At 50.8% G+C, this 27887-nt stretch overlaps 1 protein-coding gene across 3 annotated transcripts; it reads right to left on the bottom strand.

The window, feature by feature from the left end:
- Positions 1-1519: 1519 nt before the first annotated feature.
- XPNPEP2 (X-prolyl aminopeptidase 2) lies at positions 1520-26268 on the bottom strand. Of its 3 annotated transcripts, none has more exons than XM_045537994.1 (21): positions 26046-26268; positions 24183-24256; positions 22587-22697; positions 21333-21396; positions 20262-20366; positions 19923-20009; positions 18860-19006; positions 16092-16193; positions 15341-15422; positions 14823-15018; positions 13927-14016; positions 12865-12974; positions 12128-12205; positions 10933-11004; positions 8439-8499; positions 7091-7160; positions 6406-6510; positions 5920-5979; positions 5277-5353; positions 2467-2556; positions 1520-1905 (listed from the first exon to the last, which is right to left on the bottom strand). In XM_045537994.1, exons 1-21 carry the CDS (start codon positions 26092-26094, stop codon positions 1711-1713), a joined length of 2025 nt encoding a protein of 674 aa, XP_045393950.1. In that variant the 5' UTR covers positions 26095-26268; the 3' UTR covers positions 1520-1710. The 3 variants fall into 3 exon arrangements, with proteins under 3 accessions (XP_045393950.1, XP_045393952.1, XP_045393951.1); XM_045537995.1 differs by lacking the exon at positions 1520-1905 and adding an exon at positions 1922-2091; XM_045537996.1 differs by lacking the exons at positions 24183-24256; positions 26046-26268 and adding an exon at positions 23644-23825.
- Positions 26269-27887: the final 1619 nt, after the last annotated feature.

The raw sequence follows: 27887 nt of genomic DNA, 5'->3' as shown, positions 1-27887 counted from the left end.
ACATGCTCACACGCACGTTCTCAAGCCCATGTGCACCCCCACTGGGCTTCTGGGAGCCTCACGTCCCCACCCCCATCTCACCCTCTCTTCCTCCCGCACCACAAAAGCCACAGGTAACAGCAGTCACTGGCAACACAGCGGACACAATGCAAAACCCAGAGGCAGGCGTCTTTACCAGGCTGTTTTAAGCATCTTAGCAGGATGTGAGCGCAGGTGGCTAACGGCCGATTTGGCTGGAGTGAAGTCTTCTCACCACAGCGGACTCAGAGAATGAGGAGGGGGCTGGGAGGTAGGCTAAGGGACCACATGGCGCTTAAGGGCACAAGAACTGCACTGCCGGCCCATCTGGCCCCACCATCTCCCAACCTAATGTGTGTGCCCTTGGGCAGGACCCATCCTCCGTCTGGAGCTCAGTTTTCCTGTCTGTAAAATGGGGAAACCAGACTCTGTCCACACAAGGTTAAGGGCCGTCCAAGGATACGGGAGGATTAAATATTAACAGTGTTGGCACTGCAGCGGCACCTTGGAAAGTGCAAAGGGCTCCCTGGATTCCAGGGAAGTCTGGGATAGTGACTTGGTGCGGCTGTCCAGGTTGTTCTCCAACTTCCAGTAGGGCCGTATCCCAGAGTGTCTTCCAGAGTGCCCCATCGCATTCTTTCCTAGCCCACGGCCAAATTCCCATGGCTTAACTACCTCTGCTGTCACTTGGCATGGAGCCCACCCAGGGTTTAGGAGAGATGGGCTCACATATGGGGGGCTGGTGCGTGCCCCTGCCTGGTCTCCAGCTCCAGGCCCACTCTGCCCCCACTACTCTGGTCTCCCGACCCTGGGGTGGCAGTCTGCAACCGTAGGATTCAGCAACCCTGTGCCTATAGGCACAGCAGGCAACCTGGAGGGAGCCCCATCGTAGTGCTGCTGGCAGGTGGCGGTGGCCAGGGCAGCCTCAAGGCCATGGGAAGACCAAAAAGTCAAGAGCTAGTGTGGGTGGGAACAGGCCTGGCTATATCCAGCAGGTGGTGATAGGGTCAGGCTCTCCCAGGACCATGGAATCCCCAGAGTTAGAGGCACTGCCCTACTGATCTTTTATCTTGAGGGAAGGGACTAGCTGGCTCTCCTATCCGGGGGCCTGGGGTTGGGAGCCCTGGGAGAGGTGTACAACACCAAGGCAGGGGGCAGGTGGCACTGCCTGGGGCCAAGAAGCCATTGTCCCTGGGGCCTGGTCCTGGGGAAGGAGGCTGAGAACAACGGTTTCTAGGCAATGGGCTGGCAGGGGTTCTTTTTTTTATAAATTTTATTTTATTTATTTACTTTTTTTGAGACAGAGTCTTGCTCTGTGGTCCACCTGGGCTAGAGTCCCGTGGCGTCAGCCTAGCTCACAGCAACCTCAAACTCCTGGGCTCAAAAAGTCCTCCTGCTTCAGCTTCCTGAGTAGCTGGGACTACAGGTGCACACCGCACCACCACACCCGGCTATTTTTTTTATTTTTTATTTTTAGTAGAGACGGGTCTCAGTCTTGCTCGGGTTGGTCTCGAACTCCTAACCTCAAGCCATCCTCCTGCCTCAGCCTCCCAGAATGCTAGGATGACAGGTGTGAGTGACTGAGCCCGGCCCTGGCAGGGGTTCTTGGGGCATGTACAGTGCAGGGGTGAAGGGAGCTGAGCAGGTGAGCCCCACATCTAGGTGGAGGGTTAGCAGTAGTGTTGGGAGCCTCTATGCACTCCAGCCCAGGATGACAAGAGCGGAGGCTGTCAACAGAGAAGCCAAGGAGGCGGGGCCCGGGGCCCTGGCGGACAGGGGCTCTGTGTGCTGCTGCAGCCACTCGTGCTCCTCCAGCAGCTGGCGCCGCAGCAGCTCCGGGCCCACTTTCTCTCGGATGGTCTGGTAGTAGAGATTCAGGTACTGGAGCTGCAAAGGGTAGAAGGGGTGAGAGCCCCAGCAAGCCGAGCTACCAAGAGGTGAGGTCTTGGTGCCATCCAATCCCCTGCTGTGAGACTCCAGCCGCCCACCTTGGTCCAGGTGCTCACAGGTCCCCAGCCACCATCAGGCCTCAGGCATTCTCTGGGGCTTTCCAGAGGCAGTTTCCTATGGCGGCTATTTAATATCATAGTGACTTTAAGGCCCTTTCAGGCCCAGGAATGAGAGTAAGCAGGGCAGGCATTATTATCCCCATTTTACAAAAGCAAAGACTGAGGCCGGGAGAGGGGAAGGGGTTGCTTATAGTTCCAGGCCTTGTAGTGGCAGAGCGTGAAGGCCTGGTCTCAGTCTCTTCAGGTGTTCACTACCTGAGGTTGGGCAGGCTGATCTGACTGGAAAGTTCTAGAAGCTCTGGGGTCTCTGGTAAGCTGGGGAGGATGCCTCAGTGTATGCCTATAGGTGCCACCAGTGTGGAACCTCCTGGGAGAGCAGCAGGGGCAGAGGGTCTTGGGGTAGGCGGGGAGCAGAGGAACAGTGCTGAGGGGCACTCACATGCTCGGGGGACAGCAGGCTGACATCGATGAGGTTCCGGTCATAAGGCACCAATGACACCACTTCAAAGGTCAGGTAGGTCCCTGGGTACTAGGAACCCACAGGGAAGGTGGGTCAGCAGGACAGCGAGGGGGGAGGAGGAGCTAGGCCGAAGGGAGGGGGAGAGCACACCACCCGGAAGCTGCAGGCACAGGGAGCTGACCCTCATCAACCCTGGACACTCCGGGTAGGCCCAAACCTTCCAGAGTCCCTTCTCTTAACCAGCCCCCTTGTCTACCACTTAGTGCCCCATCTTTGGCGCTTCCCTTCTGATTCCTGAAATTTCAACTTAGGTCTGTGTTTTTCAAAGTGTGTGTTTCAGCAGCACTTAGGGAGTATGTTAAATAGGGCCCACCTCCCAAACCTACTGGAGGCAGAATTTCTAGGACAGGGCCTGAGAACTTACATTTCAATAATTTTAAAAGAAGTTATTAGGCTTTTCTATCTGTCCATCCATGTATCTACTTATTGATCTATCTATAGAGATAAGTATAAAGAAGAAAAAATAGCCTATAATTCTCATCTCCCAGATAGCACTTGTATGTGTGTGGTCAACAAACTCAAACTACACAAAGATACATAATAAAGATAGAAGGTTTCTTCCCTGCCCAATTTCCTTCCTGAAAACATTTCAAGCGTATACGACAATATCTCAGTATATGTATATATTTTTAAAATCCATGCAAATGGATCCTACTGTATGCACTTTTCCATACCTTCCTCCTCCCCCCTTACTTAATAGTTAACCTAGAAGAGTGCTCCATAGTAGCAAAAGGAAATCGACCTCACTCTTCTTAAGAGCTATGCAAGATTCCACAGTATGTGGCTGTCCCATGATTTATTCAACCAGTTGCAGATATTTAGGCTGTTTCCGATTTTTTTACTATTATTATCAATGCTACCAATCAACATCTTGGTGAACTTTTAGGACTATATCCAGAAGGTACATAACTGGTACAGGGATTGCTGAGACAAAAGGTACAGGTATTTTTAATAGGTATTTTGATAAATATTGTCAAACTGTCCTCCAGAAAGGTTGCACCACTTGTATCCCCTCAACAGTGTATGAGAGTGTCCATTTCTCCACATACTCACCAGCACTGGGTATCATCGTCTCTAATTTTTGTCAGTCTGATAGGTGAAACATGGTACTTGATTGTTGTTTTGATTTGTATTTCTTTAAGGATGAAGTTTCACATGTGTGTGGACCATTTTAGTGAATTGCCTTTTCAAGTCCTTTGTTTTTTATGTTTTGTCTATTTTTGTCTTATTGATTTGTAAAAGCTCATGGCAAAATGAGGACGTTCACCCTTTCTCTGTGGTATGTGCTATATTTGTCACACATCTTTTGGCTTTGTTTATGGTATTGTTTCCTTATAGATGTTTTCTATTGAATTTAGTCAGAGTTATTAATCTTTTCCTTCATGGCTTCTGGGTCTTGCATAGAAAGGCCCTGCTGCACTCTGGTATTATAAAGGAATTTATACACGTTTTTTCTCTAGATCTTTTATGGTTGCATTGTTCACCTTAAAACTTTGGTCCATCTGGAGTTTTATTCTGGAGATTATTCAGTTTAATCCCCCCAAGCGATCAGCCATTAGTTCCCCCTGACCATTTACAAAATAATCTTTCATACCGTTTCAAAACATCAGCTTTATTGCAAACTAAATTCCCATGTCATTTATGGGAATTAGAGGGTTTACTTCTGGACTAACTAGTGTGTTCCATTGGTTTTTTTTTTTTTTTTTGAGACAGAGTCTTGCTCTGTTGCCCAGGCTAGAGTGCCGCGGTGTCAGCCTAGCTCACAGCAACCTCAGACTCCTGGGCTCAAGTGATCCTCCTGCCTCAGCCTCCCGAGTAGCTGGGACCACAGCCATGTACCACCATGCCCAGCTAATATTTTCTATATATTTTTAGTTGTCCAGCTAATTTCTTTTCTATTTTTATTAAAGACGGGGGTCTCGCTCTTGCTCAGGCTGATCTTGAACTCCTGACCTTGAGCAATTCTCCCGCTTCGGCCTCCCAGAGTGCTAGGATTACAGGTGTGAGCCACCACGCCCGGCCGTGTTCCATTGTTACAGGTGTCTATTTCCTTTCCAGTGTCATACTGTTTTAGTTATGGTAGTTTGTGTTTAAATCTCATAGGGCTAATTTCCCTTATTGCTCTCCTTTTACAGAATTTTCCTAGCTACCTAGCTATCTTTGCATGTTTATTTTTACAAATAAACTTTACTATCATTTTGTGAAGTTGCAGAAGTATTCAGTTAGCACTGAAATTCAGGTTGTCCTGAATTTATAGATTAATTTAGGGAGAAATGACATCTTAACAATATTGAGGCTTCTCTCCAGAGAGCACCATTTACTTAAATCTTTTTTATGTCCCTTAGAAGAGTTTCTCCATGTAAGTCTTTTTAAGTTTATATGTAGGTATTTTATCTTGTCTGCTATTATACCGAATTTTTACTTCTAACAAGCTCCCCTGGTGATTATTATGTACATTGAGAACTAGTGATTTAGGGCAGGGATACTGATTCACTTGGTCTGGAGTGGGGCCTGGGCTTTGGCATTTAAAAAACCAAAAAGCTCTCCAGATGATTCTAATGTGCAAACAGGTTTGAGAATCTCTGATTTATAGAATCCCTACAGCGCTAAAGAAGACTCCAGATAAATACATGCCTGCATATTAAATGCACTTCTCCTTTGACCTTCCTCACCATGCCCCCCCACCCATGCAGCCCAAAGTTACTGCCATGCTGCCCACAGCACTTTACCTTGGTTTCTGCTTCTACTACGAGGACCACATCTTCAATGCGGATCCCAAACTCTCCGTCCTCATAGTAACCAGGTTCTGGGAGACACAGAGATGCTGATGGCATTAAGCACGGGGAGGACCCAAGCCCGGGCTTCCTGTACCAACTAATGAATGGCTGGAGGGCCCGGCTACATAGCTGCCCCCTGGCTGTTGACTCTGGCAGCCCCATGACTTGTTAGATGCTTATTGGCTAAACAGAGGCAACCCATCCCTGTTGGGCCTCAGATTCCCCACAGGTGAACCTCTGACTCACCCTCCCTCCCCTGTAGCCCAGCAGGGCTACCTAAGAGCCCACTTGGGTCCTGGGTGCCACTGTCCTATTACCCCAGCATTTGGTTGGCAACTCCAGAGTCAGGATGTACAGCTGGGAACCAACTCCCAAGGGCAAAGAGGGTCTGGGCTACGGGGGCTTGGGGTTGGAGTGGGACGAGCCACCTGGGCCTAGGCGTAGGGGTGGGAGTGGGGAGTGAGTGCCTTGGTGGAGCCCAGGGCTGTGCCTGGGCTGGGTGTGCTCCCCGGAGGCTGGTGTGCCCGAGAGTGCAGTCCTGGGCTAGCCCTGCTCTGGGCGCGGGTGGTGGGGTAGAGGGGCCTGAGAGCCATACCAATGGAAGTGAACATGCCCTTGTCCATGGCGATGGCACTGGAGTGGAATCCCACTGGCCCTGAAAAGGAAGACATAGGCATGGTGTCAGCTCTCCTGTACTCACCGGCTTGGAAACAAGCAGGCTCCAGGGAACAGCAGGTACTGGGGCTCCCTGGGCATCTCTAGTAGCATTTGTTCACTGCATCATTGTCTACCTGGGGCTGGTACACACCAGGCCAGCTCTGGCTTTTATTTCTTTGGGGTCTATACAAGTTAGCCACTAGGCCTTTGTCCTCTTTCTGGTGTCCTCCTGGATGCCAAGCAGCCAGTGAGATTGGCCAATTGCCAGCATTCCTCACTTACCCTGTGGAGCTGGGTGACCTTGGGTGGGTCAGGGCACTTCTCTGGGTCTCAGTCATTTCCATACTTGCAAAATGCTCTACCTCCTTCACAGGGGGGTGTCATACAAAGGGAGACTCCAGGGGAGTGCTGAGAAGGTACCTACACTCATGTACACCCAGGAAGTTGCCAATGCCATGGCCTGTCCCATGACCATAATTGAGCCCAACGTTCCACAAAGCTCTGCGGGCAAAGGCTTCCATCAATCTCCCTGGAAGGGAAGAGAGATTGCCACCAGTCAGTTGGCTGTACCCCAGACCATCCCCCTTGCCCCTTCCTGCTCAACTGCCAGCGCAGTGCCTAAGGAGAGGGCCCATGAGAGGCCACTGAGACATGATGATGTTGGATTGGGATGGAGAGGGGCTGATGGATGGAGTTAGGGGCTCCCTGGCCAGACCAGCCCCCACTATCTCCAGGATACCATACAGTGTGCCTATCACCTGGACTGATGACTCTACTACAATTTCTGCCCATCCATTGAGGCTTAGCACTTTGACACCTACTTCTAGGAATCCTCCCCTGACTGCGGCAGCCCACAATGATCACCCTCACCTCTGAGTGACAGTGTTAGATTAGGAGGCAGGAGACCTGGGTTCAAGGCCTGATTCTCCCACTAACCCTCTGGGTGACTTGGGCAAACAAGTCACCTTCTCTCTCTAGGATGGATTTTCTTATCAATAAAAGGGGAAGGATGATATAATCCCTGTTCCCCTCGCCTCCCAGGGTGCTGGTCTGAGTCCTGTGAAATCAGGGCCTGAGGCTCTGGGTCCAGCCTGGTCTTTGAAACCCACCTGATGTAGCAGCGGGAAAGACGAGTCTGGACAGGTCGATATTTCCTATCAACACGCGGGTATATGCCTCCTAACGGGGAGAGGAAATGCTCATGTGGAGGATGAGAGGGGGAACCCGGGGGGCTTCTGGCTGCTTGGCCTGGGGGCACATGGGTGTGGGGGCCCAGGCCCATTCTCACATGTGGTTGCCCGGCTTCTGGAAAATGGCCAAAGGAGGCTGATGGGGGCCTCCGCAAAGCTGGGGCTCTGTCATGTGCTTCCCTTTGGCTGGTCTACTGGGGTCATTATAATGTGTGGCGGACACACTTGTAGATGGTGATGAGCTGAGGCTGTGACAGTAGGGGTGGCACATGGACTTCCTGGGGCAGAATCCTGACTCGGCCACTCACACACTCTGAGACCTTGGGCAAGTGACTTTAATGACTCTGTGCCTCGATTTTCCTCATCTGTAAGATGATGATAGTAGGACCCAGCCCCTAAGGTTGTTGGGAGGGATGGGCAGACTGATATACATAAGGGGGCTGCAAACAGATTAAAGGCTCAAGTAAAGGTTAGCGCTCATTCCTATGATTGTGGTCATCCTTTAGTTGTCTTAAGGCCTAAAGTTTGGGTCGGGGTCTGATAATCTGGCAGGTCAGCCTCCCTCTGTCTGGGGAGGGAGGTGGGCTGATGGAGGCCTGTTCTGGTCACTCTCAGAGGCGATGTGGTCAATCCCCTTCCCTACACACGGGCACAGGCTTGTCATCTAGTGCATGACAGCCAGAGGCAGCAGACTCATCCCGCTTAACTGTGAGCTCCTGGAGGCCCGGACAGCGTCTTTTCCCTCTCTGTTTCCAGCACGATGTCTGACCCGTGGTCAGCTTGCTGATTGCATAAACGCAGCCCCTGCTCCAGCCCCAGAGGCCCTTAATACACAGAGACAACGTCCCAGCCTCTGCCCCAGCTGACCAGCCCTCACTGTTTTCCTGAACACCTCTGGCTCCTTTCCACCTCTGACACTTGGCTCATGCTGTTCTCCTCTGCTTGGAATGCCTTTCTCCCCCCTTTCTACTGAGCACAGGGCCAGGCACACAGGCAGCAACAACAACAAAAAATATTTGCGCATTGATTTGCTGAAATAGGATGAGGATAAGTTTGGGCCGAGGCCTTGTTGGTTTCCTGAAATATCTCTGGGGAAGCAGCAAGGAGCACTGGGTTTTCTGGCACTAACTTGTGCGACCTTGAGCAAACCACTTAACCTCTCTGGGCCTCATTTTAGCCTCTAAAATGAGAGGGCTCTTGGTGGGGTGATCGCTTGGGTGCCCCTTGGGGGAGAGTGGAGGGGTGGAAATCTGGGCCCGAAGCTTACCTTTTGGAAAGCAGAGGGGGTGCCCCAGTGGACTGTTCTGGTGATGTCTGTGGTCCCGTCCCTGTGGAGAAAGGAAACCAGTATGTCCAGCTCTGCTGAATGCTTGGGGGCAGGGACCAGGGCCGTGTGCTTCCTGTGTGCTTTCCACTGGGGTTCAGGCAGCAGGGCTGGGATAGGGGAAGGTGGGAGGTGCAAGGAAGAAGATCGCCACCATCATCAAAATCCCATCCTCAGCAGCTGTGCAGGAAGGGGCTCTGCAAAGCTGTCAAGTTAAAAGTCACTATGTTGGCCGGGCGCGGTGGCTCACGCCTATAATCCTAGCCCTCCGGGAGGCCGAGGCGGGTGGATCGCTCGAGGTCAGGAGTTCGAGACCAGCCTGAGCAAGAGCGGGACCCCGTCTCTACTAAAAATAGAAATAAAAATTATCTGGCCAACTAAAAATATATATAGAAAAAATTAGCCGGGCATGGTGGCACATGCCTGTAGTCCCAGCTACTCGGGAGGCTGAGGCAGGAGGATCGCTTGAGCCCAGGAGTTTGAGGTTGCTGTGAGCTAGGCTGATGCCACAGCACTCACTCTAGCCCGGGCAACAAAGTGAGACCCTGTCTCAAAAAAAAAAAAAAAAAAGTCACTGTGTTGTCTGACAATCACAATCCTCCCCTCCGCATTCCTCCCCCATACCACCCACTTTGGCTATTTTGTTTTTTTTTTTTTTTTTTTTTTTGAGACAGAGTCTCACTTTGTTGCCCGGGCTAGAGTGAGTGCCGTGGCATCAGCCTAGCTCACAGCAACCTCAAACTCCTGGGCTTAAGCGATCCTCCTGCCTCAGCCTCCCTTGTAGCTGGGACTACAGGCATGAGCCACCATGCCCGGCTAATTTTTTTTTTGTATATATATTTTTAGTTGGCCAGATAATTTCTTTCTATTTTTTTTGGTAGAGACGGGGTCTCGCTCTTGCTCAGGCTGGTCTCGAACTCCTGACCTCGAGCGATCCACCCGCCTCGGCCTCCCAGAGCTAGGATTACAGGCGTGAGCCACCGCGCCCGGCCTACTTTGGCTATTTTGTACATCTGGGATTCCTTGGGTCAGCCTAGCTCCTAAAGGAAAGCTTTTTCCAGCCTTCCTGGGAGGCAGGAGGGGATTGTCCCCTTTTTACAGATAGGGAAAACTGAGGTCCAGAGAGATTACATTATCATAACACTCACATTTAGATAGTTGTTTACCATTTATAGGATACTTTTGCTGTTCCCTGAGAAGAGCCGGCCTCATTATCCCCATTTCACAGATGGGGCAATTGTGGCCGTGAGACTGTTTCCCTTTCTGAACCTCACTGAAGCCTGGCTGGGAGCAAGCCCCAACTCTCCACACAGTTCTCTGCATTGGAAACACGGATCTGACCCAGTGATTTGCTCAGAGTTCCAGTGAGGTGAAGCCAGAAGCCAGAAGGTCTGACTCCCAACCACCCGCTGCAGTGGTTTCCCTAGGATGGCCCCTGAGGTCACCCCGGGGGGAGTGAGAAGAGAAATGGTCCCAAGGCCCTGGGGGCTCCTCCTTGGGAGCGGGTCACGGGGTGTGGTGACCTTCTTCTTCAGAGGGAGAGAAGAGGAAGTGAGGTGACCATTTCCCCGGCTTCACTCTACTCTGAACACACCCCAATCCAGCAACACCCCCACAAATTCACTTCCCCTTTGCACACTGGCTATCTCAGATACTCACAGCATCGACCTGGTGACTGGCAGAGGCTGCTAAGCTAAGCGCCTGCTATGCTGGCTGAGAGATGTGCTGAGAATAAGCGAAGAACCTCTACCGTTAGCACGTTCACCCTTTCCACAGGATGGAAGCTGGGAACCCATTTGAAACTACTCCTTGTTCCCTCATCAGGTCAGCACGCCCCTTCTTTTGCCCCACCCCTAGCCCCTAGCTACCCACAGTCCACTTGCTTCCTAGATGGGAAGGGAAAATCTTTCAGGTCAGCTCCAGTGTGAATGATTGGTCGCACATTTGGAAGGAACGGGGTTAGCCTATTCTGCCCGGCTGTCACGTGCAAGTGTTCAGGTTGTGCACTGTACAAGGGTAACACATCTAAAGGGTTGCTTTGGTGGTGTGTGTGAGCTGTGTCCAGGTGTGCACGAGTGGGTGAGAATATGGGTGTATGTGTCCATGAGGCCAGGCAGGGCCGCTGAGTATAGTTGTTCAGACTGTGTAATAATATGCATATTTAAATAACATTTTACTTGAGCAAGGGGAGTCTTTTCCTAATTCTCACAGAGATGCTGCCTGGCCATTCCCACTATTCTAGCTTCTGTGTGTTTCCCACTGTGCAGGGACCCCCTACGTGTGAAGATGGGAAGGATGCTCAGGGCTCATTCAATCCAAGCCTCTTTTCTGGGACAAAGAATCCATGGCCTCGGCAGGGGAAGCTTTACCAGGCTCTAGGCTGGCCCAAGATGTCTGAGCTGAGACAGCCAGGCCAGGGCGGGGTGGGGGTACATACCAGTATTGTCCCCCCGAATCCAGCAGGTACATCTCATCTGTGGACAGCTTGCGGTTTAGCTCCTTGGTTGGGCTGAGAAGGGGAGAAAATGCTGAGAGAGGAGCAGCCTAGCACTGCACTGGGCAGTGAGACGGTCCCAGGTAGAAGCAGAGGACCCCCCTCCACCCCTGGGGCCGGGCTCCCAGGCTGATTCCTCCCAAAGGGCCCTGGGAGGGTGCTCAGCGTCTGCTGCTACTGTCCACATCACACATCTGTTTATTCTGCACCTGGCCGAGCCAGGCCCTGGTCCCCTGGGAGGGGAGAAAGGGAAGAGCCCAGAATGTGGGAGACGGGAGAGCCCTAGAGACCACCTGGTCAAGCCATTTTGTTTTACATAAGCAGAAACAGGCCTGCGGAGGCCAAGGGGCTTGCACGGGGCCACATGGTAAAGCAGTGCGGGGCGGATGCTCCATCCAGCTCTCTGTCTCTAACTTCCTGTTGCCTCCGAGAGCAGAGGGCCCCAAGAAGCCAGAGCACAGGAAGGGAGGGTGCCTCAAGGGTTGGGCTGGAGAACAAGAGGTGGTAAAGCTGAGGAGTACCCACCCTGCCACTTTCTAGCCCTGGTGGGGTCAAGAGACACCAGAGGACACCAGGCGAGGGAATTCTGGGATATGCCAGCTCCCCGCCCCCCCCTCCCCCCGGAAGGCATCGACCTCTTCCTGCTGTGCCCATGCAATGCTGGGGCATCTGGTAAGCTCTACCCGCTAAATATCGTCAGGCAGGACTGCAGGGGTTTGTTTTGTATAGAGCCAAACATCTGGCTAGCCTATGTCTCGCCCCCACTTTAGTTGGTTCATGCTGAGTGAACAGGCCTTTCTCCATGTGAGCTCCTAAGCTTTAAGAATTAGCTAACAGAAATAGCTCACAGGAAGCCAAGAAAACGCGTCCAACAGCGTCAGTGCTTCCCTTCCAGATCCCTCAGTCCTGAGCGCTCACAAAGTCCCAGTCCCTTGGGGAAAAATTGCTCAGGCCTTTTATAATAATTTCAAGAGACCCCCGACCCCAGACTGAGCTCCTCCCGCAGCTCCCACAGTCCTGAGGGCCTCAAGTCTTCAATGTGGACTCAGGCCCCAGAGCATTCCCTGCTACGCTGTCCCCCTGCACATACAAGGGGATTCCCCCACAGGGCTCTAGAAAATTCTTTCCCCTGAAGTACCTGTAGTGGGCCAGGGCAGCATTCAGGCCACTAGCAGAGATGGTTTCGAAACTGGGTCCAGAGGAGAACTCTTCCTCTCTGGAAATTACAAGGCAAGGAATGGACAATGAATGGGTCCAGGATCTCTAACTAGCTCCAATGAAGGTCACAGCTGCCTCTACCTCAGCCAGACTCCGTTTGGCTCTGCCAGCCCCACCTCTCGGTTCCATCTCTCCAAGCCCTGTCCTGTCACTTATAGAGCACTGAAGGTCAGAGAAGGACGGATTGTAGACAACAGTTATTCCCCCTCCACCTCCATTTTACAGATAGGAGTGAAGAAATATAGCTTCCTGTATCTGAAAACTCCCCAGCCCAGCAGCCTGTGCCTCCCACCCACAGGCTGGCCCTGGCTTGGGCCAAGTGTGCCCTCAGGAACGTCCCTCCCCACTTGATATTCTCCAGTGGTCCAGGGGCAGACCTGACCTGAGCCAGTGTCCCCCAGGGACAGTGAGCCCGTGCCTGAAGCAGACACTAGAGGGTACTGTTGATTTGTGGCCCTTCAAGTTGTCCTGCTTCCAGCTGGGCTGAGAAATGTCATTCAACACCCCCTGCCCAGCACTTCTGCCACCCAAGAACCTGTCACTTTGTTCCAGAGATACCAGGAGCATCTTCCTTCCCCCCAAGTAAGGGGACCAATTCCCCCTCCCTGCCCGCATCCCACACTAAAAGATAGTCAGCCAAAAAGGACGGTCCTTCACCCTCGGAACTTCTCCACCATCTCTGCTCCCGAGAACTCGTCCACGGTGCCTTTGGGCACGTTCTTCTCCAGCCAGACCAAGTACCGGATCACAGCCACAGCGTCCCGCACCTGGAGCGGCGGAAGCAGAGAGGCCGGCTGGGGCTCTGGGATGAAGGAGACCAGATGGCTGCTCTGGAATCTAGAGCTTTACAAATACTGGCTATTTGACATCAAAGGATTGTCATTAGTGTTTCCATATGATCATGGCGTGCTCCTGTTTTTGAAAGAGTTCTTACCTTGTAGGGAGATACTTGCTGGCGTGTTGACAGCAGAAATGATACCCTACCTGGGATTCACTTTAAAATAATCTGGCAGCAGAGGGTTGGGTGGGGGGGGGGTGGAGGTAATGAATGTGGCGTTGTAGATTAAACAAGATTGCCCGTGAGTTGATGGCTGGTGAAGTCGGGTGACAGGGACACAGGGGGTCATTATGCTATTTTCTCTACCTTTGTATATATTTAAAATTTTCCACAAGAAAAAAAGTTTTTTTAAGTGAGGCAATTTAACCTAATTTTAACAAGAATATCCTCCCCAAAGTGAACCATCCTCTTGCCAGGGTGAGGAAATCATTACAGTTAACACTTATTTGACACTTACAATGTGCCAGGCACTGCTTGAAGCTACACACACACACACACACACACACACACACACACACACACATATACTTATTGAATCCACACAACAACCCTAGGCTGTAGGATTGCTGTTATGATCCTCATTTTACAGAGGAGGTAACTGAGGCTGAGAGAGGTGAAACGACTTGCTCAAGGTCACCCAGATAGGAAGTGGGTAGAGCTGGGGTTTGAACTCAAGACATTCTAGCTCCAAGGCCCACGCTCTAAACCACTGTAGTATACTGGGAGAGAAGGGATGAAGCGCAGGTGGGTTGCCCAGGAGTTTGGTGTCTGCTTCTTTGTTTCATGAGGGGTCTTCTTCAGGCTTCTCTGGAAGGCTTTCCTTTCTAGCCCATCAGATCGGGAGCTCCCAAAAGGCCACACTTGCCTGAACGTGGACTTACGTGGCTGGCCTTCAGGAGGGCCTGCTCCTTGCTGTTCTTCACTGCCTTGGTAACCATCACTGGGGAGTAGGTGTCTGTCACGAGTTTCTCCTGTTAGGCACAGGGAGGAAAGAGGAGGTCTGGGAGCAGCCTCCAGGGCACAGTGGTGTTTTCAAAGGACTGGCAGCAAGCCCCCGCTTAGGTGAGACTTGCCACCCTGTTGTGGTGATGCCCTGTCCTTTGTGTGCTTTCTGGCTAGCAGGTCTTTCCTAGTCTTCCACGGTGCCACTTAATCCTTCCTCCCTCCAGGAATCTTCCTTGTTAACACTGCCCTGCTTGGCAGCTCACTCCCTGCCCCTGGATCCCACCAGCACTCTGGGAGCAATCAGAGCCTGGCCTGCGTCAGTTGATGTGCTGGTCTGACGGTGTAAGTCTCCTATACCTAACAGCTACCATGTATTCAGTGCCTGCCGCGTGTCAGCCACTGGGCTGTACGTGCAATGTCTCCTTTAAATATCCACAGAGCAACTCCAGTGAGGTCGGGACTCTTATTGCTATTTTACTGGTGAGGAATCAGACCTAGATTGGCTAAGTCACTTGCCCAAGGTCATAGCTCAGCCAGTTAGGGGCAGAGCTGGGATTCAGTGTCAGGTTTGGCCGACTCCAAAGCCTCTGTTAGACCAGGCCGTACTCTCTCTAGCCTCCTTGACAATTTTGTAAGCTCTCTGTAGACAGATATACCTATTTCCTCTTCCTTCATCTCTTCCCAATGAGGCCTAGAAGGCAACTCACTGTACAATTGTTGACTGATCAGCTGACTGAATGGCTAAGGGCCTTTGGGCCCCACTTTAGGTTGAAACTTATCAGGCCTGGAGGAGATTTGGTGCCTGGCATGGGTTGGGGCCTGGCAAACCCACCTTGGGTATCACTTCGTAGATCCCATACGTGGTATAGCTGGTCCCGATCCAGATCCGCACGTCTCCTGAGGCATAGGCCTGGACGCTGTCACGAACTTGGTTGTAATCCTCGAGTTGCACACACATGGAGCCTGTGCAACTGGAGTTCAGGTACGTCAGGGTCTCGGAGCTAAAACGACTCTCGTTTGCAAATAACCTGGGGTGGGAGAGAAGACCAGGAGGGTCCTAAGCGTCTGCTAAGGGCAACACAAAGGACTAGAGACAGACAGTCCCTTTGTTCCTGGAGGCGAGAGGAAGCCAGCCCCAGGGAGCCAAGAGACCAGATTTGGGATTCAATGGGAACAGAAGTCAAGGGGTCAGGAAAAGCCAATAGGAGGTTTCTTAGAATATCCTGCTGGGGCAGGCACCAAGCTCATGGGCAGCCCAGAGGCTGTGTATGAAGGCGGGGTCAGTGGTGGGGCAGTGAGAAGGTGGAAGTTGGTGGAAGCGCATGACAGCAAGCCAAGGAAAAGCCATACCTGATGGCAGAGTCTGTGAGCAGCGTGTAGGAATAGAAGAAGGGATTATAGGGGATGTCACTGCTGCGAAGGTTGAAGAGCCCTGGGAAGAGAATTGACGGGGACTATTTGAGGCTGATCTGCCTGGGTCAAGCATTTCTGACATTTTTGCCCCACTGTTTGCTTTAGCCCCAAAAGATTACCAGCAGTACACTTGCATTATACGCCTCTGCATGTTTCTCAATCTTTTGGGGTCCTTTGAGATGCCCATGAAAGCTACGGACCTTTTCCCCCAGAAAAATGCAGATACCCAGCGGTCAGCACACAGTTTCAGTGGCTCCCCAGAATATCTGAAGCTTAGCCACAGGGATTAGGCAAGAAGCCCTAAGCCGTGTTGAGACAAAGTAGGGTCACACTGGGTGCTAAAGCTGGGAGTGGGAGTGCCCTGGGATAGTGGCCAGGTTGTTGGGAGGTGTTTGCTGGTCCTCTTCCTCTTAATGAGACAGAAGCACTTTGCCACCATGGTCAGCTCATTCCTCCAGTGGCCTGTGGACTGGCCCCAGCTTACTCATGGCTCCCTGGTTTCCTTCTTCGGTAGACATGACCTCCTGCCCCCTTAACCTCCTCAGTTCCCACAGGCCATGGCCATGGAGCACTCAGGAACTGGCAGGGTCGTGGTTGTTTGGGGAAGAGCTCTGTGCTGCAGGGCCCAGGAGGCTTGGGGGACTGGGGAGACCCAGGCGCCCGCCCATGTCTGCAAATCCACACTCACAGGCCGTCTCATCAAGCGACGACAGAAGCACGGCAGTCGGGGCCTTGCTATGCTTCTGCATCTGGCTTCGGATGTCAGACACCTTCTCCTGCCAAGTGCTCCCTAAATGCAAAGGGGCCAACAGAAAGCATAAGCGACACACCTTGCCTTTGGCACTCAGTTCCTGGAAGGGCTCCCTTAGGGTAACAGTTTTCCAATTTTTTTTTTTAAACAGTAGAACCTTTTCTTCAAACAAACTCTTACTTGTGTAGTCATTAATGACATGGGCTCTGGAGTCCGACTGGGCTCAAATCCTGGCTTTGACGTTACTAGCTGGGTGACCTTGGGTAAACTACTTAAGCCCTCTGTGTCTCATTCTGTGCATCTGTAAAATGGGAATGGAGTATAATACTAGTATCTACCTCAATGGGTTGCTGTGAGGATCAAATAAGTTAATATTTGTAAAGCACACAGAATGGTGTCTTGGTAAATAGTAAGTCTTATATAACTTTCTGACAGATAAATAAACATACAGAGCAGAGATCAGGAGACCAGCTCTAGTTGAAGGGCAAACGGATGGGGCTGGGGCCTCTCCCCCGCAGTAACCCCAGTACTCATTATACTAAGCCAAGGGCACTAGGCTAAGCACTGCATGAACATTGTTTTAATTCTTACTTGCCCCATTCTACAGATAAGGAAACTGAGGCTTCAGAGGGGTAAAGTCGCTCGTCTAGGGTTTCGCAGATGCAAGGAGTGGAGCTGGGATTTGAACCCAGGTCTGCTTGACTGCATAGATCACACTCTCAATCCGTACGGACACTGCACCGTCTTGCTAACATTGTCAGTCTCCAAACCCATCCTGTCTAGGATGCTTGTATCCGGGTTCGAGGACTTCAGTTTTCACCTTCTATCCCTGCTCCCTGCAAGTCATATAAAGAGCCCACCCCTAGGCAAGACCAAGAATTTGCTGGCAGAAGGTCATAAGCATTAAGGGTCCTAATTGGGTCCAGATATGAGTATAAATAATGTCATTAAAAAAAACTTTACATAAACAGGTAAGCCTATTCAACGAGAACCAAAGCTTTGGGTATGATACATTTTTAAGGTTTATTTTATTGTGGTAAAATACACATAACATAAAATTTATCACTTTAACCTTTTTGAAGTGTGCAATTCAGTGGCTTTAAGTACATTCACAATGTTGTGCAACCATCACCACTATCAAATTCCAGAACATTTTCATCATCCCAAAAGGAAATCTACCCATTAAGGAGTCACTCCCATTTCCCCCTCCCCCCACCTCAGGAAATCACGAATCCATATTCTATCTCTATGGATTTGCTGCTGCTGGATATTTCATATAAATCGGATTGTACGATATGTGGCCTTCTCTGACTGGCTTCTTTCACTTGGAATTATGTTTTCAAGGTTCATAAATATGATACACTTTTGAGAAAACAAATGACACCAAATTTAAATGGTCTGATGCATACAGGTATCTTTGAGTAGCTAACATTTTGTGTTCTGTGCACTCTTCCCTTCCCCTTTAAAACCTACAAGTGGCTGGAGAGGAAGTCTCTCTCATCTCTACAAGCTCATTGAAGCTGAACTCTATTCTGTTCTTGGACTTCCAAGTCCAAGCTCCAGATGGCTTTTTCTTGAAGATGAGCAGCCTGGGATGGCTCGGCATCCCTTCCCTTGTGGGAAGTGACAAAACCCATGCGAATTCTCTCCCACTCCCGGGAAGGTTTTTTCCTTTTATCCTCTCCCCTTCCTGGCATAACTGTGATCTCTTTATCTGAATGAGATGAGTTTTACTTATGATTTAACAGTCTCGGATAGCAAGTTTCTTTAAAAATGGTGTCAAGATGCAGCAAGAATGATTGCAAGTTACATCAGAACAGATAAAGAAAATTGAACACAATTTTCACTTGTTTCACCATAGCTGCTATTTTGAAATTTCCCTCCTGCTTTTTTGACTCCTTTCCAAACAAGGAATGTGCGTGGACTCGCGTATGCAAAGGACTTTTTGGATTGCCCAATACTGCTAGGAATCTGGCCCATTGGCTCATTCAGAATTCCTAGGGAGATGGGTGGTTGATGGCCAAGACACTGATTCCTGGTCCTGGTCAGGATTTTAGTTATGACTTACAAGAATCGTATGACAGACTGTTCTTTTATGACATATTTAGATGGTGTCAATAAGGTCAAGCTTATTGCTGTTAGATTTTTCTGGATCAGTTAACTTTCCTTTGTGGTCCAACAAAACCTGAGCCCTAATCTGTGCCACAGACTGACCTCAAACTTAGTTATTTACTTCTTCCCTCCATCCCAGGCCCACCTGAGCCTAGCAATCTCACTGATCTAAATTCCTCATCACAGGAGGGTCAGAAGTAAAGTTTGAGTGATTCAATATGAACCAGTCACTGCTACCAGACAAAACAATCATATCATGTTTTTTCTCTCTTGAAAAGGATATGGTTTTTTTTTTCCATCTTTGTCTGACCCCCTTGTTTCCTCCCTTCCTGCATCATCTTGCTTCTAACTCTAACACTCTTTAATCCAGCATTTTCTAAATATGGTCTGAGGACCTTTGGACTCAGCCTCCCTGTGGGGAGGGGGCCTAGAAATATGCATTTTAAACAAGCATCCCGGGGCGACTCAGGTGCATGCTTAGGTTCGTAAACCATTGCTTTGGTACCTCCGCTAATGAATTTTTCAGCCTAAGGAGCAGCAGCGAGGACATCTGTTGCTGCGCATTGGGAAAGAGAACTGGCTTGCTGAATCACCTGTGAACGCCTCCTGCAGGGCATAAATGGGCTGGCTTGGCAACACGGGCCTCTCTGACCCCCACACCAGGTCCACAAGGTTGACCGTGATGGACACCAGCTGTCTGTCAGAGCCTTGGAGGGCCAGGTCATAACTGTTCCAGGAGTCTGCAGAGACAGGAAGGAGTCACTTGTTCCCCACCCATTGACACCTCAGGAAAAATTGTGATTCAAGCAAAATTAGTCCTGGTTCCCTTTGCCCCCCATTCCTCCCTGCAGCCCAGCTACTCGAGCCTGTCCAGCAGCCTGGCCCTCCCGGAATATGTGCCCCATGCTGGGGTGTGGCCCCTCATCCTCCTATTTCTGCTTTCCAACCCAAACTGCCCTGAGCCCACCCCAACGCTGACCACCACTAATAGGCTTAGTTTGTCTTTTTCAGTGCCAGTGGCTGTGAGTGGTCCCTCTTTTGAGTACTAACCTTTTTAACAGGGCTTCAATGTCACAGTCCAGAGAAATGGTGATGTTCAGGCCATTGGACAGTCTGGCAAAGAAGCCAGTTCTGAAGTGTGAGCCTTTCAGTACACATTCATGAGGACTTCGTCTTTGGGGCTGTGGGCTGGCCAGCTGTCTGGGGCCCCAGAGCTCAGGGAACTATATTCTCAGGGACCCTTTTTCACTTAGCAGCCCTCCTGACTCCTTTGACCCTTCCAAGCCACCTTCCAGAGGAGGGTTACCAACCGATTCTAGCACCATAAGTAGTAGAGTTTCAAGGTACAGAGGATGGTTCTGGGTTCAAGGATGTCCTGGCCTATTCATGCACTAGATCTTTAATGATTCTCTAAGTCTTCTAGGTTGGCTCTCTGCACTCATGTATTTACAAATATTTGTACTCATTCTTTTAAATATATTTTAATTACACAATCCATGAATACAACCTTGTTGCAAAACATTCTATAACCACAATTTCAAACGCTCTATTGTCTTACCACCCCTCCTTCTACCAAGGTCCATTTCTTTACATCTCAGGGAAGCCGAGTCACCCTTGTTGGTGTGGACAGATCCAGGGACTGAGGGAAGAACATACCGATAGACAAGAGGAAGGGGTCAAAGCCCACACGTCCTCCAGCAGGAATCTCAGTGAGGAGCCAGGTGGCAATGGGAGTGGCGCCAACTGAGAGAGAGACAAGAAAGAACAGAGAGGTCACCTCCAGAGCCAGCCCCTCAGGCCCTCTAGCCAGGGTTCTGTCTGTGACAGTCCTGCCACATGTGTCCTCCTTGATATCAGCCTCGAAAGTCAGGGATGGACTCAAATTTCCCAAGCTTCATAGGGGTCCAGCATGGCCTTGCATACAGCCCCTCACCTATACCTTCCTGAACCTAGTCTGGGTTCCGGGGCTTGGGCAAATCCGTGTGGCCCTTCTACCTTGCTTATGGAGCTCCCAATTGCAGTCCATCTGCCGCTCAGCCTGAGTCCAGTAGCGACTGTCTGTCCAGAGAGTTGCTTTCTCCATGGTCACCACTGCGGTTCCTGGGGCAGAAGAGAGAAACCTGGAGGTGAGGATGAAGGTGAGAAACATGGCTTTAGTTGGTAGATGTGCAGTAAGTACAGTGCTGGCTCTGACAATGTCACCAGGGGCCTCTGGAAAGGGTTTCTCTCTTCCATTCAAAGGAAGTAAGGCAGGGGTTGTTAAAAAGAGCCTTGGGGGGAAGCTGGCAGGAAGAATGTCCTGAATTGGGCACCTTGAGGGGGCCATGAGGACTTCCAGCAGGAGAATAAGTGAGGTCTGCATTTGGAAGTGCAAAAGAGCCCATGCTGCACGTAGGTGCTCTCAGGAAAGATGGGACTCAGTGTCAAGACTCGTGGCCGACAGGGATGCTAAGCCAGAGGCTTAGCTAAGGATTGGTGGGGATGACAAACCCAGTGACTTTGGAAAAGAGAAGAAGGGCCTGTGATGGGCGAGGCAGGGCAGTTTGAAGTCCAGGGAGCAATGTTTGAGGATCAGTGAGGGAAGCTTGGATTTTATTCAAGGCGCCTGGATCAGGGTGGGAGGCCCCTTCAGCAACTGTGGCCTCATCAAAGTCCTCTATGTCTGTGTCTCGTTTGGCTATGCAAACTGATGGTGCCCATAAAAGGACCGGCAAAGTAAAACTTTGTCCCCAAATGAGCCATCATGTGATCGGCATCAGAGGGCCCTTAGTGACTAGATGTGGAAGGAGCAACTATCTCAGAAATGGAGCCCAGGGAGTGCTGGGCTGGGCCTGGCTGTGGCATTGGCAGTGAGCATGGGAAGGAAGCCAGGGACATCATTTGCCTCCTTTCTGCACAGAAATGTGGTCGCTGGGCCACGAGATGTTTGCCCTGGGGAACCTGATGGTTTTGAGGTGGTGGAGGGGAGGCAGAGAGAGAGTAGAAGGGGCCTTTGGACACTAGGGTCTGAGGAACTCTCCATCTGGGTCTACAACAGAAGCAATGGGGCTGGGTAACGGCTGTCACCTGCAGACCCAGTAAAGCCTGTAATCCATGAATGCCTCTTGTCAGCTGTGCCGAGGTACTCGCTCTAGGAGATAAATGACAGCATCATTAGCCTTTTTTGGGGAGTCAGACCCTGCATAAAAGGCCCCCATCTGCAGCTGACTTCTTTCTGTCAGTCAGCTCCAACCAGTCCTACAAGACCAAGCACACTGGGCACCTCTTTCAGGAAGCCCTCTGTAACTCCCCACCCCCACCCTCAGTATCTTCTCTTCCTTCGAACAACTATATCTCTTGGAGTTTAAACTCCACTGTCCAGCACTGGACTCAGTGGCACAATGGACTGTTCTGCAAAGGAGTGGTGTCACCCCAGCCAGAATGCAAATTCCATGCAGTCTTGGGGTGTGTCTTTTGGTTCTTTTAGGTTCTCCCCTTCCCTATCCCCTCCCCCTCCCCAGTCTAGCACCATACACTGGGTACATCATAGGCAGCTTCTGCAGAGGGCTTTACACATTATTGTATTTTGATCCCCGTAATTCTTGGAGACAGATCTCATTATTCCCATTTGTACAAGACTGAAGCTCAGAGAAGTTCAGATACTTACCCAAGGTTCTTAGCCCTTCCCAGCAGGAATTTGAAATGAATTCAAGCAAGCTCATTGATACTGAGAATGCCTTCTCTTCCAGCTGGGCTGGTGTGGGGACAGGTGGATGGGGGTGGAGGTGGAGCCAGTGGTGGGAAAGGGTGGGATGGGTGGACAGGGGAGCTGCTTTGGGAAAAGCAGTTCTTGTTCAGACCATCTTGTTTCCTGTCTGCCCTCCCCCATAACCTATCCGCCACACTCGCACAGTCCAGGCCTCTGGATGATTCCACTGATCCATTCTACAGGTTATGGCAAGGCCTGGGCTGGAAGGGAGCTTGGAGTTCGTCCAGTCCAATTTCCAGCCCACCTTCCAACCTCCCAGGGCAGGGATGCCCTAAACATTCATTTTGGAGCTGCCATCTAGGAACTTATCAAAATTGATTCTGAAATTGTTGATAGTTTCATTCCTTGAGGTCAAGGAGATTTGGCAATGTCTTGCCTCTATGTAAAGGGATACATCCTTTTAGTTGCCCTAAAACCACTGTACCCAAGCTCCTCGCTTTCTTTCCTTCGCCTGTCAGATCCTTTCTCTGCCTTCATCTTCTGAGTCTTAATAGCTCCTGTCTGTGGCCTGTACTCATAGCCCGACCCGGGGTCGGGGAGAGGACAAGAGGGAGAGGAGAGCTGTCCCTTACCATGTGGGCATCCGTGTCTGGGATGATGTAGGCAGAGAGATTCTGAGTCTGCAACTGCTGGCGGAGGGCTGTGAGCCGCACTGTGGTATTGACCACAGTAACTGGAAGGTACTGACAGATGACAGGAAGACGCAGAGACACACACAAACAGATACATGCATTGCTTAGAGAAAATGACACCTGGGCCCCCAGCCTCCAGAGGAGCCACCAGCCTCTCCTGAGGCAGGGAGGGGTTGCGGGTAATTAGGCTGGCCTGGCCGGGGAAGGGATGGGGAGGCAGGTGATGTTACTGGTTTGTCTAGATTAAGATGCCTGGGCTGAGTGGAGATGGAGGTGTTGATGAGCTTGGAGAGGGACCCTTTGTGACAGTAACTGAGTCTCGGGGGTCTGAGCTCTGGCACCGGGCTAGGCCACAGGGATGGTCCCTCTTTAGACACACTGGAGTTGCCAGATTTTGCAAATGAAAACACAGGATGCCCACCCAGTAACATCTGAATTTCAAATAAACAATGAATAATGCTTTAATATAAGTATGTCCCATGCACTACTTGGGGCATCCTTGTACTAAAATACTATTTGTTATCTGAAATTCAAATGTGACAAGTGACCTGTATTTGATCTGGCAACCCTACTTTGGGGGCTTTTACAGGTTGCTACCCATGGTCCCAGATGGCAGAGGAGAGTGAACAAGTACCCCCCGGCAGTTTGAGACCTTGCCCAGAAAGATCCTCCTCAAGCCAAACATTTCTTTAAAGCCCGTTTTATCTTTAAAACGAAAACCATGGTTTTTGTTTGTTTGTTTTGCTTTGCTTTCTACTCAACGATATGGCCATGTTTGTTTTAATACAAAAGTAATGTGTTTTGCCCACCCGCCTGCCTGTCCCATAAAGTTGACACTGTTAACAGATGTACTACGTTTCCCCTGTGGCTTAGGGTAGGGCCGGCACGCCCACGCCTGCCTGGAGAAAATCTTTAGCCCTGCTCTGGTTGTGGAAAGAACGACTCTAGTCTCCAGCTAGGAGCTGGCCACCCCTCTGGGACCCCCTCCGGCTCCAACCTGCTGGGCCCTTTCCTGTCTTCACAGCCTAGGCCACCTTCTCTTGCACTTCCGTGGGCTCTTCTGGCCCCGTCTTCCTCTCTCCTCCCTCCTGCGCGTCCTTCTTTGCCGTCACTGTACACATTGTCTTTTTTTTCTCCCATCCTCCTCTTCACTGCTGCCTAGCCTCAGCCAAAGGGAGCCAAAGGGGCCTCCCACCCTCCTCCCTCCCAACTGCCTCCCTCCTCCCACCTGCCTCCTATTGGCAAGGCTGCCCAGGCCCAGGACTAGGCGGAAGCAGATAACCTGCTGTGGGAATGAGTGGGCGGGAAGGGAGGGCACGGAGGGGGGAGGAGGGGGGAGGAGGCAGGGGAGAGGGCAGGGGTTGGGGGGAGGTGTTAGACACCTGAGAAGGTGCTGCCCACCCTGACCGATGTTAATAAGAAACAGGGGCCCCAGAGTCCGGAAATCAGGAGAAACCTGGTAGGGGGAGAGGCCAGCTAACTGAGCCAATGGGGGATGGAGAGGTTGGTGGGGCGGGGCGGGGAGCGCGGCCTCACCGGGGGGTTGATGGAACAGTTTCTCACATCCTCTCTTCCAAGGTCTGCTGGCTCTGGATAGCCCCAGGCATAAGCTAGAAGCCGAGAGAAAAATCTAGGGTCATTTAGGGAACCAGATAGTTCCTAGAGAGTGCAGGGACATCTTCCCTCAGCCCTCCTCCACGGCCCCGCAGGGCCTCCACCCTTTGAAACAAATGACGCTGGCCAACTCCACTTGAGGATAAAAATAATCACATTTCATAGGAAATCAGGCTAAATTGGATGGCACCCTGGGTCACAATCAAAGAGATTTGTTTCATAGACAGACGACTGCCACTTTTGGATGGTTTTAGTGCTCATTAAATCAATTTTTTCGTCCAATCTAATTGGGTCCTTTCAGGCTCTAGTGAAGTGGAAAAATTGTGTGTAAATTAAATTTTTGTAATCAAATTTTCTTTGAAATGCTCTAGAGGATGTCACTAAATTGTCACCCCACCTTAGTTTTAGCCTCTTAGAAATCTAACTATATATATATATATATATATATATATATATATATACACACACGGTTTACTTAAATTCAAAATCCACTTGTACCATTTTTTTACAATCCAAATCTCTATCATTCCAGGCTCATTTTCAATATGTAAGACAGAAATCTCAGTCTGGCATCATCACCTGGTAGAAAAAGGTGGATTAATTAGCATTTAAAGAGTTCGTACTATGTGCCAGATACTAAACTCAGCAATTTATCTATGATATCTCATTTGATACTGGCAACAACCCTACGAGGTGGGTATTATTGTTCACTTTCTACAGAGGAGGAAGCCAAGGCCCAGACAGGTTTGTTAACTTGCCCAAGTTTTGCCACCATAAGTCAGTCAATGCTAGAACAGGAATTTGAACCCAGGCCATCTGAATACAAAAGGGGATGGTGTCCTTTCTGTCCTCCCATTCTGCCAACCATGGGAAGTGGGCCTGGAAAGGGTGGTGCCCACAGAAGGGACAGAGTACAAAGATCTAGTTTCCAATTTGGGCTGTGCCTCACATCTGGTGTGACTCAAGGAGTTACCCAACATTCATTGAGAAAACATTTAAGTGCCTACTATGTGCCAGGTACGAGGGAGGTGCTCAGAAATTGGACACTGAGCGATTGAGCAGGGTCCTGCTGACAGAGCAAAGAGAAAGGACGCTGGGGTGGAGGCACTGAGCTGGGCACCTAGCTGAGGACAAACGGGGCATTGTAGGGGTGATGAAAGACTCTCTCCCTGACCAAATTTTAGTTAGGCTCCCCTGAACCCTCTTCTTGACCTTGACCTTGGCCTTTGGTGTCCATCCTGCCCTTGCTGGGCCTGCACTGCCCATTCTTAGCAAGAATCTTGCTAAGTAAGTTTAGAGAGAACTCCCCATCCTTGACATCTGATCACCCTGGCCTGCCTTCAGCAAGAACCCTGGTAAGTTGGTTCAGCCAGAATCCTCCTGCCCTTGTTGTCGTCTCCCCTTAGAAATTTTCCATCTACCAACCCCTCACTCTGCTCGTTGCTATGAATCCCCAGAGATCTTTGCTATGTGGGAGTGGAGCCCCACCTCTCTCCCCTATTGCAGTGCCCCATTTCAGTAGTCTTCAGTAAAATTTTCCTTAGCATTTTAAGAAGTGCCAGAATAATTTTTTCTTGAACAGGGGGAAATGGAAAGATGTCAAACTAGACTCTACCTAAGTGATAAGGGCCCCAAAGACTGGCCCTGAGGTTTGTCTGCCTCAAGACAGACAGGGGGACCAAGAGAACAAGAGACACCTGGGCCCCAGCCCTCACTCCAACCCATTCTGAGCCCAGATCAGGGGAGGCCAGAGCTGCTCTCCAGGAGAGGCCCGGATGCACATACCACAGAGGATGACCAGCCAGGGGCAGCAGCCCCAGTGAGCCCGAGGCATGGGGTCTCCAGATGCCAGTGCTGGGAGGATGGAGGGATTGGAGAGAGAGGGAAGGTTGTGTCCCTGGCCTCTTCCTCCAGGCCTTTCCTGCGCAGGAGCAGACAGGGGAGATGTCTGGCCTCTCTGGTCTTTTGTTTCGGAGGGCTCTGGGAGCCAGTGTGGGCAGAGCCTTGAACTGTGCTAGGCTGTCTGTGCAGGCTCCTAATCTTCTAGACTAGGGCGTGAGCTCGCCCCGGGCAGAGTCCAAAGATCTCGGAGATGGAGCTGTAACAGCTGGTCTCAATCAGCCTGTTTTTCTTAACCCCCTCTTCAGCAGCCTGGCCCCAGCCATTCCCAAATTCTGTCCCCCTCTCTCCAGCAAGCTGTTTCCCATTAGCTCCCCCACTCCAGGCTCTGGCTACAGCTCTGCTTTTGCCTTGGGGATGGATACTTGCACCCCCTCCCTCCTCCTCCGAGATAGCCTGTCTCAGAAAAAGCCAGTGTCCCCCCACCAATAGTGCCTGGGAAGCCCCACTGTACGCCTTGCAGAAGTTGGTTGCAGCTGGAGAGTTACTTTTTTGAGCTGGGCTGACACCGTTCAGGACAGTCCATTCTGTAAAAGTGCCACCAGCCCTTCCGTTGGGATCCCGGGTGTCCCATTCAGCTGCACATTCTTGATTCTGGGAAATCCAGGCTATTAGGGCCAGTCACACCTGGGAGGGAATGAAGGTCCAAAGAGGCCCCTATTTGGAGGGTTCACGAGATGACACAGAAGAAGGAAGAAAGACCCAGAAAGGGGAGTCTGGGTGCTCTGAGAAGACAAATTTGGTTAAGTGGAAATGCCGTTTATGCCACAGCTTCTAGAACAAGGATTTGTTTACCCTGAAGGTCAGGTCACTCCTAAACAGCATGACTCCCTATGTGGGAAGTGAAGAAGCCAAAGCCAGTGTTGTCTTCACACCCAGCCGAGTCAGAGGGCAGCACGCTGCACCAGTGCCCAGGCAGCTCCTAGTAAATGTTTTTGAGAACCCTCACTTTGGGGGCTCAAGAAAGGTTATGTTCCCGAGAGGAATGTCTCCAAAAGACCCACCCAGTGGAGACGGGTGCTCTCACCTAGCCTGGAGGGCCCCAGAGGCAAACCGCCCATTCCTTTGGATTTTATTTTTAATGTAGTTACACTCTGCTTATGTCTAAAACAAGTTGAAAACAGCTTTCAATAATCCATTCAAGAATGATAAAATAGGCCATTTTGAAGAGGGAAAAAAGAACTTCATGGGACTTCCTGAAGGGGCGGAGTCAAAGGGAGCGAAGAGTCTCAGTGAACTCCACCGTCGGGGATAAAAGCAGAGGGCACGCACGTGTACTCGCCATCGAACTGGCACTGACTGATCAACACTAAGGTGCTCACAGGGTAGTAATATTCTTGGGGAGTAGGGGTGGTTGGGGGTGGGTAAGCTCACAACTAATGGACGCGGTGAGTGTTGTAGGGGAGAAAGGGCATGCCTCAAATCATGGTTTGGGTGTGGCAAAGTCATAACATGTAACCAAAATGTTTGTAACCCCATAATATCCTGAAATAAATAATAATAATAAAAAGCAGAAGGCAGAAGCCCACAGCCTCAGAGGACAGCCAGGGAGGGACAAGGACTCTGAGGAGGCTCTGTCATTCTGACTGCTAAAGGTCCCATTGTCTTTCTCCCTGGCCTCTTGCTCTCACCCCTTCCAGGACTGGTGATGAAGTTATTCCCAGAGACCAGAGGACTGGGAAGTGTCCCCTCAAAGGCCCTTGCCTCCTCTGTGCACCGTATTAGCCA

Source organism: Lemur catta, chromosome X, assembly GCF_020740605.2.
Source record: "Lemur catta isolate mLemCat1 chromosome X, mLemCat1.pri, whole genome shotgun sequence".
Classification (NCBI taxonomy): Eukaryota; Metazoa; Chordata; class Mammalia; order Primates; family Lemuridae; genus Lemur; species Lemur catta.
Note: the sequence above shows the minus strand (reverse complement) of the source record. Positions and strands in the feature narration are given on the sequence as shown.

What these genes read in the sequence shown, in the direction of transcription:
- XPNPEP2 (XM_045537994.1), bottom strand. Translation starts at nt 26,094, where the DNA reads ATGCCTCGGGCTCACTGGGGCTGCTGCCCCTGGCTGGTCATCCTCTGT. An exon ending in TCTACGAAGTGATACCCAAG is followed by an intron (nt 14,017 to 14,822) that starts GTGGGTTTGCCA and finishes TGTGCCTAACAG; the next exon opens with GAGAAACTCGTGACAGACAC. An exon ending in TAGTAGAAGCAGAAACCAAG is followed by an intron (nt 2,557 to 5,276) that starts GTAAAGTGCTGT and finishes GTGGGTTCCTAG; the next exon opens with TACCCAGGGACCTACCTGAC.